This window comes from Ursus americanus, chromosome 7 (genome assembly GCF_024610735.1).
Source record: "Ursus americanus isolate L20-20 chromosome 7, mUrsAme1.1.p, whole genome shotgun sequence".
NCBI lineage: Eukaryota > Metazoa > Chordata > Mammalia > Carnivora > Ursidae > Ursus > Ursus americanus.
The window spans coordinates 17,471,366-17,490,552 of record NC_142133.1 but is presented as its reverse complement, the minus strand read 5'-3'; the positions used below and the strand labels follow the sequence as shown (position 1 = coordinate 17,490,552).

The 19,187-nt window shown below is 43.3% G+C and overlaps 1 protein-coding gene across 3 annotated transcripts in view; it reads right to left on the bottom strand.

Annotated features, from left to right (window-relative positions):
• STON1 (stonin 1) overlaps positions 1–19,187 on the bottom strand; it is a 47,695-nt gene that overhangs the window by 3,559 nt on the left and 24,949 nt on the right. For all 3 annotated transcript variants that reach the window (XM_045787952.2, XM_045787953.2, XM_045787954.2), the window contains 2 exons: positions 9,635–11,611; positions 1,813–2,015 (listed from right to left, as the gene is read on the bottom strand). In XM_045787952.2, the coding sequence (XP_045643908.1) occupies positions 1,813–2,015; positions 9,635–11,564 (2,133 nt within the window). In that variant the 5' untranslated portion in view covers positions 11,565–11,611. The remainder of the gene's footprint in view (positions 1–1,812; positions 2,016–9,634; positions 11,612–19,187) is intronic.

The window sequence follows — 19,187 nt, the reverse complement described above, 5'->3', positions numbered from 1 at the left end:
CCCTACTTGTGCTCACTCTCTGTCAAATAAATAAATGAAATCTTAAAAAAAAAAAAGAACTAGTTTACAAGCTAGTTAACCAGCTGGACCATCTACCCGTCCCTCATCTTCTTCATCTCATCTCAAATGTTACCTCCTCACAGAGGCCCTCCTCCTGGACCACGTGGAATAAGGAAGCCCTCCATCATTCTCTATCTTGTTCCCCTATTTTATTCTCTTCTTAGAACCCGTCCCTCTTGGAAACTCTTTATCTGCTTACAAATTATTTTTTGTTCCCCCGCTAGAAGGTATGCTTCGGGAGGACAGGGACCTGTCTCTTGTTCACGTTTGTGTCTCCAGCATCCAGGGTGGTACCTGGCACTTTGAAATTGCTCAATAAATATTTATGAAATGGAAAGTAACATTTTGAAACCGACTGTCACCAAGTGATGTGCAATCAGTAAATGCTATTAAAGCAGCAGAGACTTTGTTATGGAATTTTGAGCTGTCCTCTTAAAACGATAGGAAACTGCAACAGCCCATGCACAGGAAAATAGGTATGAATGAATTCTCCATTGTACTTGACCTGCACTCCAGTCACACATAATACTTATATACCTAGTGTGACCAGTCAGGGTCTCCAAGATGCAGTCTCTGAGATGGAGACTGGTGTGCAGGAAGTGTACTGGGGAGCGCTGTTGGGGTTGGCACCTGTGGGGGAGGGAAGGAAGCAGATGGAAGATGTTGGGCTGCAATGCAGTCGCTATCAAGGCTTCAGCGGATCCCCAAGGAGTGCTGGAGCTAGGAGGGCTGCAGAATTACCCCAAGCCAAGGCAAGAGGGTCTTGATACACCTGCATCCACAGAAGGCGGTGTGACCTGGGGCAAGGCAGCTTTCTTCAACAGGGCAACTCCCAGCTCCTGGGAGAGATAAGTCCTTAGGTCCCAAAGGGGTGCACACAAGGGCACTCACCCATCATTAATTTTACCAATAGGGAAAAAAAATCACTGGACCCAAACACATAGGCTTATAAACAGATGGTCCAAAATTAAGAAAAAAAACCCTGACTTATATTACTATATTATAAAACCACCGGTTGGTGTTAATGATGTCTTACATAATCACACCATTTCAAGATACTGTGGGAAATCTGTGGCAGAGATTATTCTAAATTTACTAACTTTGAAGATGAGAAGGAAAAGCACGTTTAGAAATAGGTGCAAGTGTATGTCACTCATTAACTCATCTGGCATAAAACTACGGAGGAGCTCATGGTGAACATTTAAAATCATTGTAATAGAGTAACTCAGCATTTCCCAAAGGGTGCTCCACAGAATACTATTCCGGGAGCTATTGATAGGTGTTCTACACACACACGCCCATAGAGACAAGATTCTATAATCAATGAGTTGGGAGAAACTGAGTTAAGTTTAACAAGTTTCTGTGTTGCAGAACTTCTCAGAACCGTTATTTAGCACTTAGCACACAGCATTCCCCAACTTACTTTTTTCTGGGATCATTATACGTGTTCCATAGAACACACCTTGAGAAATGCTGTTCTAACATAATTCTTATTATAAAGATACTTCTGAAATGTGAATTGGTGTTTAAGGCCCTGTTTTTCATTGAGAGAATTAAGTGGCATGTGTGCTCAGGCTCCTGATTTCTAGAACTGAGAGAAACTTGCCCATGACTGGGCTCTTTTCTAGGTCAAATAAACACACGTACAAATACACATACACGATCACTGAAGAGGGCAAAACAGATATCGAAAGCCAAACCAGGTCACAGCTCCAAAAGCCTCAACTGGAACCAAAGGGCTTTGGGACGTACCTGAATGTTGTAGCAAGCTCTCTGATGCACATGTTTCTGTGGCTGGACGTCACTCTCCACCCCCAGAGACCTGACCTCTGTCCTCGAGGCACAGGTGTCCAGCATTCCAAACTGAACAGTAGCAAATGGATACCAATCAGAGGGAATTTCTTGGTCTGATCCGAGTTCTAGTTTGTATGACAAGCAATGGGGATGATCAGGACCTTGAAGAAAAAAATCACATGGTCAAAGTATTTCAATGGCCATTGAACATTTTTCTTGAACATAAGAAGCACTCGACCCTCTCTTTAATAAACAATTCCATTAGCACTGTGGAGGTAAGTTCTATTTAAACAATATACCATCAAAATTCACAATTTTGCACCAACTAGGGGAAATCTACCTGCATTTTTTAAGTACTCGCTTTAAAATAAGTACAAGTTCATCACTATATATATGATATATTAACTCCTAAAGTGTTTTTAATTAAGAGTACGTTAAGTTTCTTTAATTAAATGACTAATATTTGTATCAAGCATCATTATTTAGCTATAATGTACACAGGATGCATTAAAAAAAACAAACAAACCCTTTCCCTTAAGTAGATTGAATAAGCTCTTACAATAATTCTTACCTTATTAATTTCCTTTCCACTGTTTCTCGATAGATAATGCAAATGTAAACTTCCGCCCAAATTGGGTCACGTTATTAAAAATTCTAATTTTTTAAGTTAAACTTATTAAAATTGTATTATATTTCAGAACTACTCTAGGCCAAGAATTCTTTCTTCAGTAGAACAGATTATTGTTTACTGCTGTAATTCTTGCTCACCGCCCCTTCCCCCCAAAGCTTTGCCTGGAACAGACGTACAGTGTTGAGATGGGCATATTGCTTTCAGTGTTTTAATCTAGTATTTGTTTCTACTTAATTTGATTTGCCATATATTGAGCATCTACTCCATGCTAGGCCAGGCTCGGTGCCAGACCCTGGGATACTGGATATACACAAAGATTTTAAGTGGGGTCTTGTAGCGTGTGTGTGTGTGTGCACATGTTACAATGGAGTAAAAAATGTTTCCAGTGCAATCACTGTAGTAAATCCACAAGGTTCCATGATTCTGTTGTGTTGTCCAAGCATCTACATATCTAATGTAGCTAATCTTTATTTAAATAAATGTGTGAGATGACAGTTATTTGAAAAGCCAGATTAAATTACTTTACCACTGACATACCTCGAGAAAGAACATTTCCATCAGAATATAGCTTTAGGCACAAAAAACAAGAGTTTAAAGGATTTCACTTAATTCTTAAAAGATAAATTGCCTTTCACTCCTTACAACCTGTTCCTTGTAGAGGGACTAATAGAATTGTAAGACTGTAAAAGGCCTTGAGAAGTCATCAATCAATTAACCAAGAGATGCTCATTAGCTGTCTCTACCACTTACACAGAGGGCAGGATAGCGTGGCCTCTGAGGTGCTCTAAGCTCCCCAGATCACTGCAGGCAAGTGATAAGTTTATTCACACACACACACACACACACACACACACACACACACACCCAGGGGGGATTCCACAATCCATGACCCTTTCTTAGTCTTCTGTCTGCAGCAAGGAGGCAGTACATTTATTTACACTTAATTCCGGCACTCAAGTCCTTTATGGCACAGCAGGTAAGAACACAGACACAGGACCCAGATGGCCCAGAGTCTAATCCCAACTCTGCTACTTAATGGCTGTGTGATCCTAGGCACGTTCCTTGAGGTCTCTGAGCCTCCGTTTCCTCATCTGAAAATGGGAGTGATGATGTCCGCGATGCTAACATGAACCTTACAAGATCATCAGGAGGACTGAACCAACAAGCTGGCCCACAGAAAGCAGGAGAGCCGTGGTAAACTAGACTGGGACAGAAGTGCTGGCTGTGGAGGACAGACGACTCTGCAAAGTGCTATCCAATTACAAATCCACTATTATTACTTAATTACTGTAATTTTGATAAAACTGTGAAATCTACACTTTCAGAGCTGAAAATGATATCGGAGACAGTCTAAGTTGATATCCCCATTTTAAAGGAAAGAATTCTTTTAGAACTTTTGCAACCAAAATTACTCAAGTTGAGGATGTAGTGATATTCCAAAAACGTTACAAACAAAATTTTTTCTATCTGCTCTTCTAAAAATATTGGTAAAAAGGAGAGCGTTTTTCCCTTCAAGTTTTCTGTCCTGTTTTTCCTGGCTTTTAAAAACTGTAAATACTCTGCAATGTCTAATCACATACTCACCGCCCCCCACCCCCAGACTTTGACCTCCGTGCGAAAATGTATGGCGTCTGTTCTTAGCACAAAGTCTGTTCTTAGCACATTTAAGGCTCAACGGATATTTGTCCATCACGTTGTTTAATCTCAGTGGCTTCCAGCAGGGGGCACTCTTGGGCTTTGGTAATTGCTACTCTCAACTTCCTTCGGACCGGGAAGGCAAGTCACAAATTCTTCGTGGGTGGAGCTGACATCTGGTCCTTCTTGAACCAAAATATTTCATATCTCAAAGTGAATTGAGAGTTGGAGGGAATGAATGATAGGAGGATGACACAAGTGGGGAGAGAGCCACCAATGTGCTGATGACAGCAATGAAAAAAGCAAGCTTTATCTAAAAATCGGTAACATGGGAAGGTAGAGATAAATATATTTATTAATTGGCTCTCCACCATTCCCACTCCCCTTTCTTTTTTTTTTTTTTTTTTAAGATTTTATTTATTTATTCGACAGAGACAGAGACAGCCAGCGAGAGAGGGAACACAAGCAGGGGGAGTGGGAGAGGAAGAAGCAGGCCCATAGCGGAAAAGCCTGATGTGGGGCTGGATCCCAGAACACTGAGATCACGCCCTGAGCCGAAGGCAGACGCTTAACCGCTGTGCCACCCAGGCGCCCCCCCCCCACTCCCCTTTCTAATTCTAGGCTGTGTCTGTACCTCCTGTGGATAACCAGTGTTCTCATCTGTCCTTCTTCCCCCCACCCCCACCCCCACCCCTCCCAAAACCTGCGCTCAAGAAAGTTTCCTGTTTCCGGTTGTCATTTACACTTTAGTGCAAATAAGCTATCTGAGCTACCTGCCCAAGGTCAACCTTTGCTGTAAAATCAAAGACCTGCCCACGTTGTTAAAGGAATATGAAGCATCGGCATGCTGGTTAAAGAGACATTTAAGGGGCCAGGAGCCCTTCCCACTTCCTTCGAAATCACATGGAAGTGAAAAAGAAAGGTCAATTCTGATCTCAAAAATCCACAGGAGGCGGGTGCCTGGGTGGCTCAGTCAACTAAGCAACCAACTCTTGATCTCTGCTCAGGTGTTGATCTCTGGGTCCTGGGGGGGGGGGGGGGCGGGGAAGCCACAGAAGGGAAAGCATAGAATTTTTTTTCAATGATGTGCACAGTAGACTAGTTCATATAGTCTCTTTCAGTTTCCACTTTTTAAATATTTTTTTTCTAACAGTACCAATTTTTCAGAAACTTGCTTGAAATAAGATTTTATCTTATTTATTTATGTACTTATTTGGGGGGGTGCAGAGGGAGAGGGAAAAAGAGACTCTCCAGCAGACTCCACACTGAGTGTGGAGTCCCACTCAGGGCTCGATCTCACGACACTGAGATCATGACCTGAGCCAAAACCAAGAGCTGGACGCTCCCCTGACTGAGCCACCCCGGTGCCTCAAAAAAGGGTAATGTTTTAAAGACTTTTTTTTTTAATCCTGTTCTCTAAACACCCAATCGATTTAAGAATTATATAGAAAAAACAGAGATGCAGTCAAAGAAACTGCTCTTCCACACGTGGTCCGTGGGCCAGCAGCACTGGCGTCACCTGAGCAGCGTGGAAAGCCCTTTGGGGGGGCCTCACCTGCTGAATCCGTCTGCATTTTTTCAGGTGATTCAAGTGCACTCACAAGTTTAAGAAGCACTACCTTAGGATAAAGATTTCCACTTTGGGGCAACTGGGTGGCTCAGTTGTTAAGCGTCTGCCTTCAGCTCAGGTCACGATCCCAGAGTCCTGGGATCAAGCCCCACGCCAGGCTCCCTGCTCCGCTGGGAGCCTGCTTCTCCCTCTTCCACTCCCCGTGCTTGTGTTCCCTCTCTCGCTGTGTCTCTATCAAATAAATAAATAAAATCTTTAAAAAAAAAAATTTCCACTCTGCCCTGACCTTACTCTATGCTTCTGCTCCAGAGGCCAACTGCCAGGCACCCTCTCACTCTTTGCATTACCCTCCCCACCCACAGTGGTGAAACCACAGGACAGGCCACAGGAGCCCAAGTGTCCTAGCCCAGCCTCTCCCTGCCCCCCAGACTCCACCTGACACAGCCCTCTGCCTCTGTCTCAGCCCCCTTTTGGCCCACAGATGTGATCTGAACAAAGCATCTTTGATCCCAGAGGATTTATTCCATGAATTATCACCATATAATTGACTAGAATACTCGTAAAACATTGTTCTGTGCAGGCCTGGTGCTATGACTGTCTTCCAGAAGAATTCCTGAAGGCCAGCCTCTCTGGAAATATCTACTCTTGTAATAGTTCTTAGCGAGCTCAGCTGCGAGTAAATCCAGGCGGGAGGCAGTAAGAGCTCTAGGCGACGCAGGGTACACGGAGCGGGGGGATGACCTGTGCCTAGGGGACCATAACAGGTTTCACAGCAGAGCTCCCAGGGCAGGAGTTCTCGGCCCTGGCTGAGTGGAAGGGCCTCTTACAAGCACCAATACATGGGCCCCACCCCACAGAGTCTGGTCAGGATGGGGCCCAAACATGGGGATGTTTTTAAAGCTCTAATGATTCTAAGGACTCCAGCGTGCCGCCGGGGCGGGGAGATTTCAAAAGCAGCAGTGAGAGGATCCCAGGCTATCTCAGCTCATGGCACTGTGGCCCACCTATGCACCAAAGCCACAGCCCCTGACCTGCTTGCACCCCTCGTCCCGTGCCCACAGGTAATCTGTCCTTGTCTTGAGGGCACCTCCTCCGAGTTTCCTCACCATCCTTCACTCCCTTCTTAGTGCTCCCATTGCCACCGGCCTTGCTTATCAGACCTCCCCTCCTGCAAGCCTCCCCGGGTCTATACTCCTGAATCTCTCGTCTGCAATGTATGCCCAACTTCCTACAACAAAGGATGATTCTGTCACAGTTGTGCCTGAAAACCCTCCGGAAGCCCAGCTGACAGACAAACTCCGTACCCCACAGCGTGGCCCACAACGTCCTTCACGTGCCCCTTTATTCTCCTATCATTCCCTCAGTCCCAGAACTTAACTAAGATCCCCCACCGACAGGCCTGTTTCTGCCGTTTCTATCCCTGGTAGAATCCTCCCGATTTTTCCACACCAAGCTGAGCCACCACCTCTTCAGCAAAGACTTCCGCAGCGCCCCCTGCAGTTGACACTCCTTTCTCTGGAATGCCAGCTCTGTTTGTTCATGCCTGGAACACAGCACAATTCCCCAGCGCATCTGCGTGCTGGCTTCCAGATCTGCCTCCCCTGCTCGGCTGCTACGTTTCTGGAGAGGGGGGAGCAGGTCTGCATGGCTGTCTCCCAAGCACCAAGCACAGAGCCTGTACCTAAGGGAATTAGTGGTGTTTGTGGAATGAAGAGTGAGCCCTCTTCTCAATAAATTCTTGGTGACCGAATCAATTAACTATACCATTAGCTCTGGGAAAATACAGTGTTATAAACAGGATCGTTTTCACAAGAACATTTACACGTTGTTCCCCTTCCAAAATTAGAAAAGAATGGTTTGTATGGACTCTCAGTTTGAAAAATAAGCACGGTGGCACTGATTGGCTCTAACAGGAGGGGCTGCTGGGCTCCTTGCCAGCCCGTCCGCCTGCCCCACCGACCCCACCTGGACCAGCCAGCACGATGAGCCCCTTGTGCTCCGCTCCGAGGCATAAGCAGGAGTCGGGTGATCACCCAGACATCAGGCGACATCTATGGATTGAGGAGACTACAGCAGGCATTCCAGCCTGCCTTCCTCTCTTTCCCTTCGTGTTTAGCAAAATTAAAGGCAATAGTATGATTTCTATAAGCCTGCTCACCTAAAAGTACCACAGATAACTTCGAGAACAGATCATTTGGAACCCTGCACTCAAAACCTCAAAAAATGTTTCCCTGGGATGAAGATAACCCGAGAACGGTTTTAACTTGCTTCTCCAACAAAGTTATAAGAGAAGGCAGGAAACATTACCTCTGTGGACTGAATCACGTTAGATACTCCCATCACGCTGGAGTTGACCAGGAGGCACCATCAGAGGCCATCTGTGTGACCACGCCCCCCAACCACCACCTGCCCTGCCTGGAGCCTGAGCTGTCCTTGCTAGTCCTTGGAACTGGAACCCTAACTAATGTAAGTCGTAAGAACGCTCCAGATCGGAATGTGGCATCAACTGAGCAGTGGGGACAGTGTCAAGGAGGACTACCGGGCAGGGGCTTCCCTTCTGCATGAGGGCCTGGGACTCAGCCACCCAGCTCGTCTCTCACCCGCTGGACCCTGTCCTTTGCCCAGGCTACAGTCAGCAGACAGATGTTAAGTTAGCAAACCGCAAGTCAGACAGGGTGGTCCTGGACCCAAGGTCATGATCCATGCTACCCCTCAAGTCCAGTATAGTCTAGGGTTTGCTCTTCCTTCTCCAGAACATTCCAAAGCCTACAGAGCAATGTCCCTCAACCCTGGCACACATTAGGTTCACCTGGGGAGCGCTCAAAACATACGGGTGCTTGGCCCCTCCCCCAGACATTCTGATTTAATTGGCGTAAACAGAGCCTGAACATCAAAATTATCCAAGAGCTCTCAGGCTGTCCTAACATACTGCCAAGTTTGAGAATTACTGCAAAGGTCCACCCCAATAAAAATGCTTCCCCGGAAGTCCACAGCCTGAAGTGTCCTAAGACGAAATTAAATTTCCCTGATGGACTAGACCAGCTGTGAACTATTTAGAACAGGGACGGGATCTTATTCATCTTTAGCCCCAGCACCTGATGTGGTACTCGGTTTACAGTAGTGCTCAAAAAAGGTTTGATTGAATGAGTGACGCATCAACTCGGATCCCCAAATCTGCCCCCACAACCCAGTGTTCTGCTAGAAGTAACTGAACTAAAACAGGGAGCAGCCTTAATTTCAAAATTTGCTTTTTTGCTCTATTATAGACACCCAAGACTAAGTTAGTGTCCTGAAATAAATGTGGTGCTAGGACTGTCTTTAAAGTTCTGAACTTCCAGGTTAATTGTTTTCTTTGCAAACATTCTGAAAATTAACTGAATTTTTAATGCTTGGGTTGTGTCTACTTAATTCTGAAACAACTAGTCAAGATGGCCAAATTAAAGTAGTTAAAAGAAATCAATTTGGGTAAAAATGCAAGGCAGTCTTATTTCAAAGAGCAGGGCGCAAAACCTAAGGAGACGGGGATACTGGCTGAGAATACAGACAAGTGCAGGTGTATTCACGGATGGGCGATCTTTAAAGGTTAATTAGGGAGTCTAAGCTCTGTGAGCAATAGTTTTAACATTTGAGGTTGGTGGCTGATGTCAAAAAGTCCAACGAGGAAACTTCCCTCAGTGCCACCATCCACAAGAAAATCTTAGCTTAGGATATTTTTTTATGATAGTTAAAAAAATTTTTTTTAAGTTAAACTTATCTGGTAGAAATAGGCACAGAGGACAAATTAAATCCGCTATTCGACTAAATGCTGCACCTCCCACCGGGCAATGCGCGCACGGCCCCAGGGGACTGACGTTATCCTGTGTCTCAGCCTGGTTTCAACCCAAGGAGGAGGGTGAAAACACTGAAGCTACTTGACGAGGCAACTTGGGGTATTGAATATTTACTTGAATTTTTATCAGGAAGCCGGTCTATCTTCCATACGACGGCCCGGTAGGCACTCTCGTATTTTGCTGACCCCACCGTGACCTGTATAATAGGTTCCGATTCGGGTTCGTGTAAATTCCCCAGACATGCCCGGCGGTTCATTTTGGCTTTCAGGGACTTCTGCCTCTGGAGGTTCATGGTCCAGAGGGCCTTGATCCACCGTGACGGGACAGGAAAGTGTATCATGACGTTGTCACAGGACCTCAAGGAACTGGCACACGATGGTCTCTGAGCCAGTGGGGCCATGTTGACGAAGGCCTGCAGCTCCACATACGCGCCCTGGACAACCACCACGGACTTGAGGGAAAAGGGAAGATCCTCCCCATAATACAGAGTCTTAAAACGCATCAGCTCAAACCGGCAGGCATCCAGCGGCACAAACTTAATGGTTCTCGACTGCTCGAATTCTTGTGTTTTCACACACTTATGAAAATGATGGTCAAGAATATCAATCCCCTTCTTTTCCGGCTCTTTTTCAAAATAGTGTTCATTTCGCTTCTGCAGCTCAAGGTCATTCAAGGTTAAAAAGCATTCTGTGTTCCCATTCACAAAACAGAGGCAACAGATTTGAGTTATGACAGCGCTTTCAACCAATTTTCCTTCTTCTTTAGTGATCTTCCCCCAAAAGTTGTCCACGATTTCTAGGGAAATTTCTTGTTCCTCGTAGTTCTTTTTTGGCTTTGAAGCAGCTGGCAGCTTGGTCAGCTCCTCCTCCACGGTGGTCAGGAAGTCGAGGAAATCATGGTACTCTGTGGACCCTAACTTCAGCATCTGCTCAACGTCTGGTTCATGAACTACTTCTGTCTTAGAGTGGTATTTCCTTTTTTCTGTGTAAGACACATGTTCAATCTTCACAGTATGGATTTTTCCTGCCACACTGAAGCTCTCAACTTTGGGTTCCGAAAGCCTGCAATGTGGATCGAGCTGTAACTCCTTAAAAGGCTTTTCTAACCCCTTCTCATAATACATTTGCAAAATTCCACCAGGTAAGACTTTCAGAAAAATTGGTCCCCACTGACGGGAAGACATCATGTTCTTCTTCTCAGGAATTCGCAACATGAAAGACCATCCAGGGTTTGGCTGACTCCGGAAGAGCGTGTGGGGGACAAAGGAAGAGGCAGTGTCTTCAGCACGCAGACTCTGCACAGACAAATTTCCATACGAGTCTTGGTCCTCAGCTGACTGGAGGTGTTCAAGCTTCTCACAGATGTAGTTAAGTGAACCCTGATTTAAGCTTTTTTGATCGAGAGGCATCTCTTTGTCTCTTGATGGGTACACCTTTCTGCTTCCTGAAGGATCAAAGGCAAACTGGGAAGCACCGCCTTCCTCTTTCCAAAACGGACTTGAAAAAGCACAGTCCTCCCGAAAATACTGAAACTGGGGGGCGTCACTTTGCAACCCTAGGCTTTCAGCCTGGGGAGGGCCAACTTCATCTGGAAGACCCCCTTTGGGAGCTGGATGTGTACATGAGTGGTCGCCGGGTAAGGAAGCATGGGATAAACAGGTCGGTTTAGCAGACAATAAGGAAGAGCCTGCTCCTTGTGTTGTAAGTGGACTGTTTGAGGAGGATTCTGGGATAGGATAAAGCATATGAGTCCCTGCTTTGGGGATGCCAGGAAAACCTGGGAAGTCCTTGGTAGGTGTAGAGAGAGGAGAGTTACTTGGAGGTCCTGGACTAAAGTAAAAGTCTATGATGGGAGAGGAGAGGGGGGTGCTGTTGGCAGAGGAAGATCCACTGGGAAATTCCTTAGCACCAGAAAGGTTCAGCTTAAGTCCATTGGGCCTACAGATGCCTTGATTCTCCAGAGGTAAATTCTTTGACTTCTGAGAAGACTGAAAAGCAGGGTCATCATCAAATGTGACCCAGTTGCCTGGGTTTGTAGAACACATCTTTGGAATCAGATTGTGGTCTTGTCTACGAATCAGATGTGTTGCATCTGTTAAAGGAGAAAGAGACAAGAAGAATATTAAATGAGGAGGGGGAGGAAATTCAAGTTACTTTAGTTCTTTAGATTTAAAAGTACTTTAGTTTAGATTTAAAAGAAACGAGGGGGCGCCTGGTTGGCTCAGCTGGTAGAGCATGTGACTCTTGCTCTTGGAGTCGTGAGTTCAAGCCCCATGTTGGGCATAGAGCTTACTTTAAAAAAAAACAAAAATAAAGTGTTGTCACAAATAGAAGTTCAAAATTAAAAAAATAAAAATAAAAGCAACCAGATTTGCAGAAGAACGGAATTCAAAGAAATGCTTAAGAATTTTAACACTTCTGGGGCGCCTGGGTAGCGCAGTCGTTAAGCGTCTGCCTTCGGCTCAGGGCGTGATCCCGGCGTTCCAGGATCGAGTCCCACATCGGGCTCCTCGGCTAGGAGCCTGCTTCTTCCTCTCCCACTCCCCCTGCTTGTGTTCCCTCTCTCGCTGGCTGTCTCTCTGTCACATAAATAAATAAAAAATCTTTAAAAAAAAAAAAAAAGAATTTTAACACTTCTGATGATTAAATGGATTAACAACAACAACAACAAAAACCAAGATCTAACCATATGCTGTGTCCTAGAGACTCATTTGGGATTTAAGGACACACTTAGGCTGAAAGTGAAAGGATGTAGAAAGATGTTCTGTGCAAACAGAAGCAAGAGCAGGCAGGGGTGGCCATACTATATCAGGCAAAATAGATTTTACCTCAAAAGCTGTCACAAGAGACAAAGCAGGACATTATATATAATGATAAAAGGGTCAGCTCACCAGGAAGATATAACAATTACAAGTATATATAAAGCCAACATCAGAGCACCTAAATATATGAAGCAAATATAACAGACAGCAACACAATAATATCAGAGCTTCAGTACCCCACCTTCAATAATGGATAGAACATCCAGATAGGAGATCAGTAACGAAACAGAGTACTTGAATAACACGGTAGACCAGATACTCCACGCAACAGCAACAGAATACACGTTCTTCACAAGCACACGGAGAATATCCTCCAGGATAGATCACATGTTAGGTCGCAAAACAAGTCTTAACAAATTTAAGATTGAAATCATAACCAAGTATCTTTTCTGACCACAACAGAATGAAACTGAAAATCAACAGGAGAAGGAAAACTGGAAAATTCACAAATGTAGAAATTGAACGCCACACTCTTGAATGACCAATAGGCCAAAGAAGAAATCAAAAGGGAAATGAGAAAATATATTGAAGTAGGCAAAGTGACAACAGCATACCAAACCTTATGGATGTAGCAAAAGCAGCAGACAGAGTAGAGTTTATAGTGGTAAACACTTACATTAAGAAAGAAAGAAAGGAAGGAAGGGGGCGCCTGGGTGGCACAGTGGTTAAGCGTCTGCCTTCGGCTCAGGGCGTGATCCTGGCGTTATGGGATCGAGCCCCACATCAGGCTCCTCCGCTATGAGCCTGCTTCTTCCTCTCCCACTCCCCCTGCTTGTGTTCCCTCTCTCACTGTCTCTATCTCTGTCGAATAAATAAATAAAATCTTAAAAAAAAAAAAAAGAAAGAAAGATCTCAAATAAACAAACTAACTTTACAGCCCAAGGAACTAGAGAAAGAAAAACAAACTAAGCCCAAAGTTAGGAGAAGGAAAGAAAGAATAAACATTAGGGTAGAAATAAATGAAATGGAGAATGTAAAACAGAAAAAAAAAAAGGGAAACTAAGAGTTGGTTTGTTTTAAAAGATCAACAAAACTGACAAGCTTTTAATTAGACTGAGAAAAAAAGAGAAAACACTCAAAACCAAAAATGAAAGATGTGACATTAAACTTATGTCATAGAAATAAAATAATGATTATAAGGGACCACTATGAACAATTACATACCAGCAAATTGGATAACCTAGAAGAAATGGACAAATTCCTAGAAACATACAATCTACCACGACTGAATCATAAGGAAATAGGAAATCTGAACAGACCTATAATTAGTAAGGAGATTGAATTGGTAGTCAAAACCTCCCAAAAAATAAAAGCTCAGGCCCAGATGGTTTCAATGGAGAATTCTACCAAACATTTAAAAAAAATTAACACTAACCCTTCTCAAGGTCTTCCAAAAAACCAAAGAGGAGGGAACACTTCCAAACTCATTTTATGAGCCCAGCATTACTCTGATACCAAAACCAAAGATACTACAAGCAAATAAAAATACTATATCCCTGATGAATACAAACGCAAAAATCCTCAATAAAATACTAGCACATCAACTTCCACAACAGATTAAAAGGATTATACAGCATCGTCAAGTGGCATTTATCCCTGGGATGCAAGGACGGTTCAACACACGAAAATCAGTCAAACTGAGGCACCGCATCAACAGAACGAAGGGTAACTATCACCTGAGCATCTCAACAGACCCAGAAAAAGCACTTGACAAAACTCAACACCTTTTCATGATAAGAAACAAGTCAACAAACTAAGAAGAAGGAAGTTATCTCAAAATAATAATAAAGGCCATCTATGAAAAGCCCATAATTAACATCATACTCCATGGTGAAAAACTAAAAGCTTATCCTCTAAGATCAGGAACAAGGAAGGATGTTCACTCTTCTGCTTCTATTCAACATAGTCCTGGAAGTCCTAACATGAGCAATTAGGCAAGAAAAAGAAATAAAGGGGCGCCTGGGTGGCACAGCGGTTAAGCATCTGCCTTCGGTTCAGGGTGTGATCCTGGCGTTATGGGATCGAGCCCCACATCAGGCTCCTGCGCTATGAGCCTGCTTCTTCCTCTCCCACTCCCCCTGCTTGTGTTCCCTCTCTCACTGGCTGTCTCTATCTCTGTCGAATAAATAAATAAAATCTTTAAAAAAAAAAAAGGAAAAGAAAAAGAAATAAAAGGCATCCAAATCAGAAAGGAAGAAGTTACATTTTGTCTATTTACAGATGATATGATCTTATCTATAGAAAACCCTAAAAATTACACACACACAGTTAGAAGTAATACACAAATTCAGCAAAGTTGCAGGATACAAAACCAACGAACAAAAATCAGTTGCATTTCTATACATAAACAATTAACAATCCAAAAGAAATTAAGAAAACAAAAGCATCAAAAAGAATAAAATATTTAGAAATAACAAAAGGGGCAGACTTTTACACTGAATACTACAAAGTAATATTGCTGGAACAAATTAAAGAAGACACAAATAAAAAGATAACCCACATCCGTAGATTGGAAGACATATAGTGTTTAAATGTCCATACTACCCAAAGCAACCTACAGATTCAGTGCAATCCCTACCAAAGTCCCAATGACATTTTTTGCAGAAATAGAAAAAGCAATCCAAAAATTCATATGGAATCTCAAAGGTCTTTGAATGGCCAAAATAATCTTGAGAAAGATAAATGAAGGTGAAGGCCTCATACTTTCTGACTTTAAGATATATTACAAAGCTATGGTACTCAAAACAGTATGGTACTGGCATAAAGGCAGACATACAAACCAAAGGAACAGAATATTAAGCCCAGAAATAAACTCACACACATGGTCAAATGACTCTCCACAAGGATGCCAAGATTATACAACAGGGAAAGAAAGGATAGTGTCTTCAACAAGCTGTGTTGGGAAAACTGGATATTCATATGCAAAAAAAAAAAAAAAAAATGACAGTGGACCCTTATCTTATGCCATACAAAAATCAACTATAAATGGATTAAAGCCTTAAACATAAGACCTGAAACTATAAAACTCCTATAAGAAAATAGGGGAAAAGCTTGATGACATTGGTCTTGGCAATGATTTCTTGGATAGGATACCAAAAGCACAAGCAACAAAAGCAAAAATAGACAAATCGGACTACATCAGACTCAAAATCTACACAGCAAAGGAAACAATACAGTGATAGGCACCCTACAGAATGGGAGAAAAGATTTGCAAACCACGTATCTGATAAGGGTTTAATATTCAAAACACATAAGGAACTCCTGCTCAACAGCAAAAAAACAAACCAATTTAAAAATGGGCAACAGACTTCAACAAACATTTCTCCAAAGAAGACCCACAAATGGACACAACATGTACATGAAATGAGGCTCAACATCACTAATCAGCAAGGAGTGCGAGTCAAACCACAATATCACCTTAGACCTGTTAGGACGGTCATTACCAAAAAACAAACAAACAAACCCAAAACAAAAGAAAAGCAAAAAACAAATAAAAAACACAAAATAAGCAAGTGTTGACAAGGATGTGGAGAAATTAGAACCCCTGTGCACTGCTGGCGGGAATGTAAAATGAGAAACAGTATAGAGTTTCCTCAAAAAATGTTTTTTTTTTTTTTTTAAAGATTTTATTTATTTATTTATTTGACAGAGAGAGACAGCCAGCGAGAGAGGGAACACAAGCAGGGGGAGTGGGAGAAGAAGAAGCAGGCTCCCAGCGGAAGAGCCTGATGTGGGGCTCGATCCCAGAACGCCGGGATCACGCCCTGAGCCAAAGGCAGACGCTTAACCGCTGTGCCACCCAGGCACCCCTCAAAAAATGTTTTAAATAGAACTACCACGTATATGATCCAGCAATCCCACTTCAGGAACTGTATCCAAAAAAAACTGAAAACAGGACCTCAAAGAGATATCTGCACTCTCATCTTCCTTTCAGCATTATTTACAATAGCCAAAAGGTGGAAACAACCCAAATGTCCATCGTCTGACGAACGGTAAAGAAAATGTGGTATAGGGACATATGGTGAATCTTATTCAGCCTTTAAAAAGGAAGGAAATTTCTGGCACAGGCTACACATAAATGAACCTTAAGAGCATTATGCTAAGTGAAATAAGCCAGTCACAAAAACACAAATACTCTATGATTCCACTTACATGAGATATCTACAGTAGTCAAATGCATAGAAGCAGAGAGGAGAATGGTGAGGCTGGGGGGGAGAAGAGAGGGGAACGGGGTGTTAGCTGTTCAGTGGGTATAGAGTTTTAGTCGTACAAGATGAAAGAGTTCTAGAAATCTGTTGTAAGACAGTGTGCATACAGTTGACAATACTGTACTGTAAACTTAAAACTTTGTTGAGGGTAAAAAAAAATTGTTAAAAACTGCAAAAATATATTTTTTTAATTTAAAAACCGCAACACTTTTTAATCAATTCAGAAAGTCTTTATTTGAAAGACTACGTAGTGAGAACTTGTTAGGGTTGTAGAAAATATAGAAGATAAAAACCCAGTTTATAATGAACTTATAACCCATTGATTGCTCCCAAAATAACGTAAGGCTTATTGTTTCGAAGCATTTTCAAAGTCATGACCTAATTTATCAAAACAACCCTGGGAGGTGTATATCATCATTTCTATTTCATAACTAAGATTGCGTGGGTTTAGAGTCATTGCCTGAAGCTGCCCAACTGGTTAAGAGACAGAACTAGGATTTTTTTTTCTAACAGCTTTAAGATACAATTCACACACGTAAAATTCATCCTTTTAAAAAAGAATGACAATTCGGCAGTGTTTAGTATATTCAGAGTTGCGCAGCCATCACATTTCCAGAATGTTCTTATCAATCCCAAAATAAAGCCTGTACCTATTAGCAGTCACTCCTCATTCTCCCCACTACCACCATCAAGCCCCTGACAATTACTGATCTACTTTTTTTTTTTAATTTGCCTGGTCTGGACATTCAAAGTTCATCCATATTACAGCATGTATCAGTGTTTCACTCCCTTGGGTGGCTGAATAATATTTCATAGTGAAGATAGCCCACGGCTTGTTTATCCGTCGGTCATTGGTCGATGGACATCTGGGTTTCTTTCTGATTTTTGGCTATTATGAATAATAAGTTCTTATATAAGTTTTTGGGTGATCATTTTTGTCAGGTATATACCTGAGTTTGGAAAGAACCAGATTTTGAGCACAGGTCACTCCATCCTGATCTAACACAACATGAATTCTTGAGATGATTCTAATGACAGGAGAGGCACTGAGCTCTACGGCCACAGCAGAGACCTGAGAGCTGGGCACCCAGGATGCTGGCTGGGTGCCGGTCTGTCACCTACCAGCTGTGCGCAAAGCCCCTGTGGACACTCAGTGATGACAGCGGAATCATCTCTGAGGCCATTTCCCAACGAAAATACTTCTGTGCTGGCTGACATCCAATTGACATTTTTTTCAAAAGCAGAAATTATGTTACCACTGGGATCTTTGACCAAACTCTCAAACTAACAGACAGTAAAACTCCAGGAGTGAAACTCTATGATATGAAAACTCAAAACCTGCTGGAATAAAGCCCGTGAGAACGGCGCATTTGTCTCCCTCCAACCAGCCTGCTCGTTTCCCCTTGTGGACAATGAGGGCTCAACCAGTGCGATCCTTCAAGCCTGGGAAAGAGCCAGCCTGTAGAGAGAGCAAGCCTGGGGCTCCACTGGGGACAGGGCACGCTCAGTGTTGTCATTTGCTAAATCCGCACATTCCTGAGGGCACCAGACACAGTGGAGCAGCAGTCCAGGCCAGCTGGCTCTCTCTGGAGGGCATTTTCCTGTCACTGCCCTTGGGCTGGAGCTGCCACAAAGCACTTTCCCTTCGAAGCAGGCAGAGCCATGTTTCAATGAGACACCGCCGGGAGGCTGAGAGGCAGGAAAACAGCAGCAGGATTTCTTGACCCATCCTACCCTATGCTCTTCAGAAGGAAGCCAGCCAAAAATCACTCTCCATATGGGGTGAGAGATCGATCATGTAAATATTTATGTCAGCTGGCTTTATTAAAAAGAGAGAAAAAAGGAAGACTAAGAGAAGAAATCAGCCTGCTCTAGATGGACTCCTATTCTGACCTATACCAAACATTTTGCCTCATCTGTTTTCTAAGGGTAGCTTCAAAATTTCGGACAGGGATACTGGTTTCTTCAGAGGTTTTGCTTCTTATGGGGAAAAAAAAAAGTAATTTCCATAAACCAGATAAAGAAATCAATTTCATGACTTTTTAAGCGACCCTTGAACTCTAAAAAGCACACCTTGCAAAAAATCACCTACCTTAAACACAAAATCTATGCAGAATGTGCTCTTCCCCCTATGCAGGACTCAGCACCTGTAATGTGAGTTTAATACAACCAAACAGAATTTTGCATCGTGCCCAAGAGGAGCCCAAACCTTTGTCCGTGTTGAAAAGGCAGGACTTGGAACGACGGGCTAAGACTGGCGACCCACGGTCAAGGGCAGGTGCGCTTCCCACTCTTCTCTTCTTGCTCCTCTTCTATATCCCTCTTGCTGCCCTTCCTTATCAATCCTTTCCACACTCATTTCATTTCTCTCTGACCTCTTCTGCCTCTTCCTCCCATATGACCTCATCTTTCTATTTTAGTCTCAAAGCCCCCACCATCAGTTTCCCTAAAGCCAACAACTAGAATCAATTCCATCCAAGTCTTTCCCTCCCCTTCCTTCCCTCCTAACTCACCCCCTCCTTCAGCGGGGAAAGAAGGCCACAGCCTTTCCAGAGCCTCCCCGTCTGTCCAAGGCCCCCTGAGCCTCAGGGAGGGATGCGAAAGCCAGAGTGAGTGACTGCCTCAGTCATCTGCAACT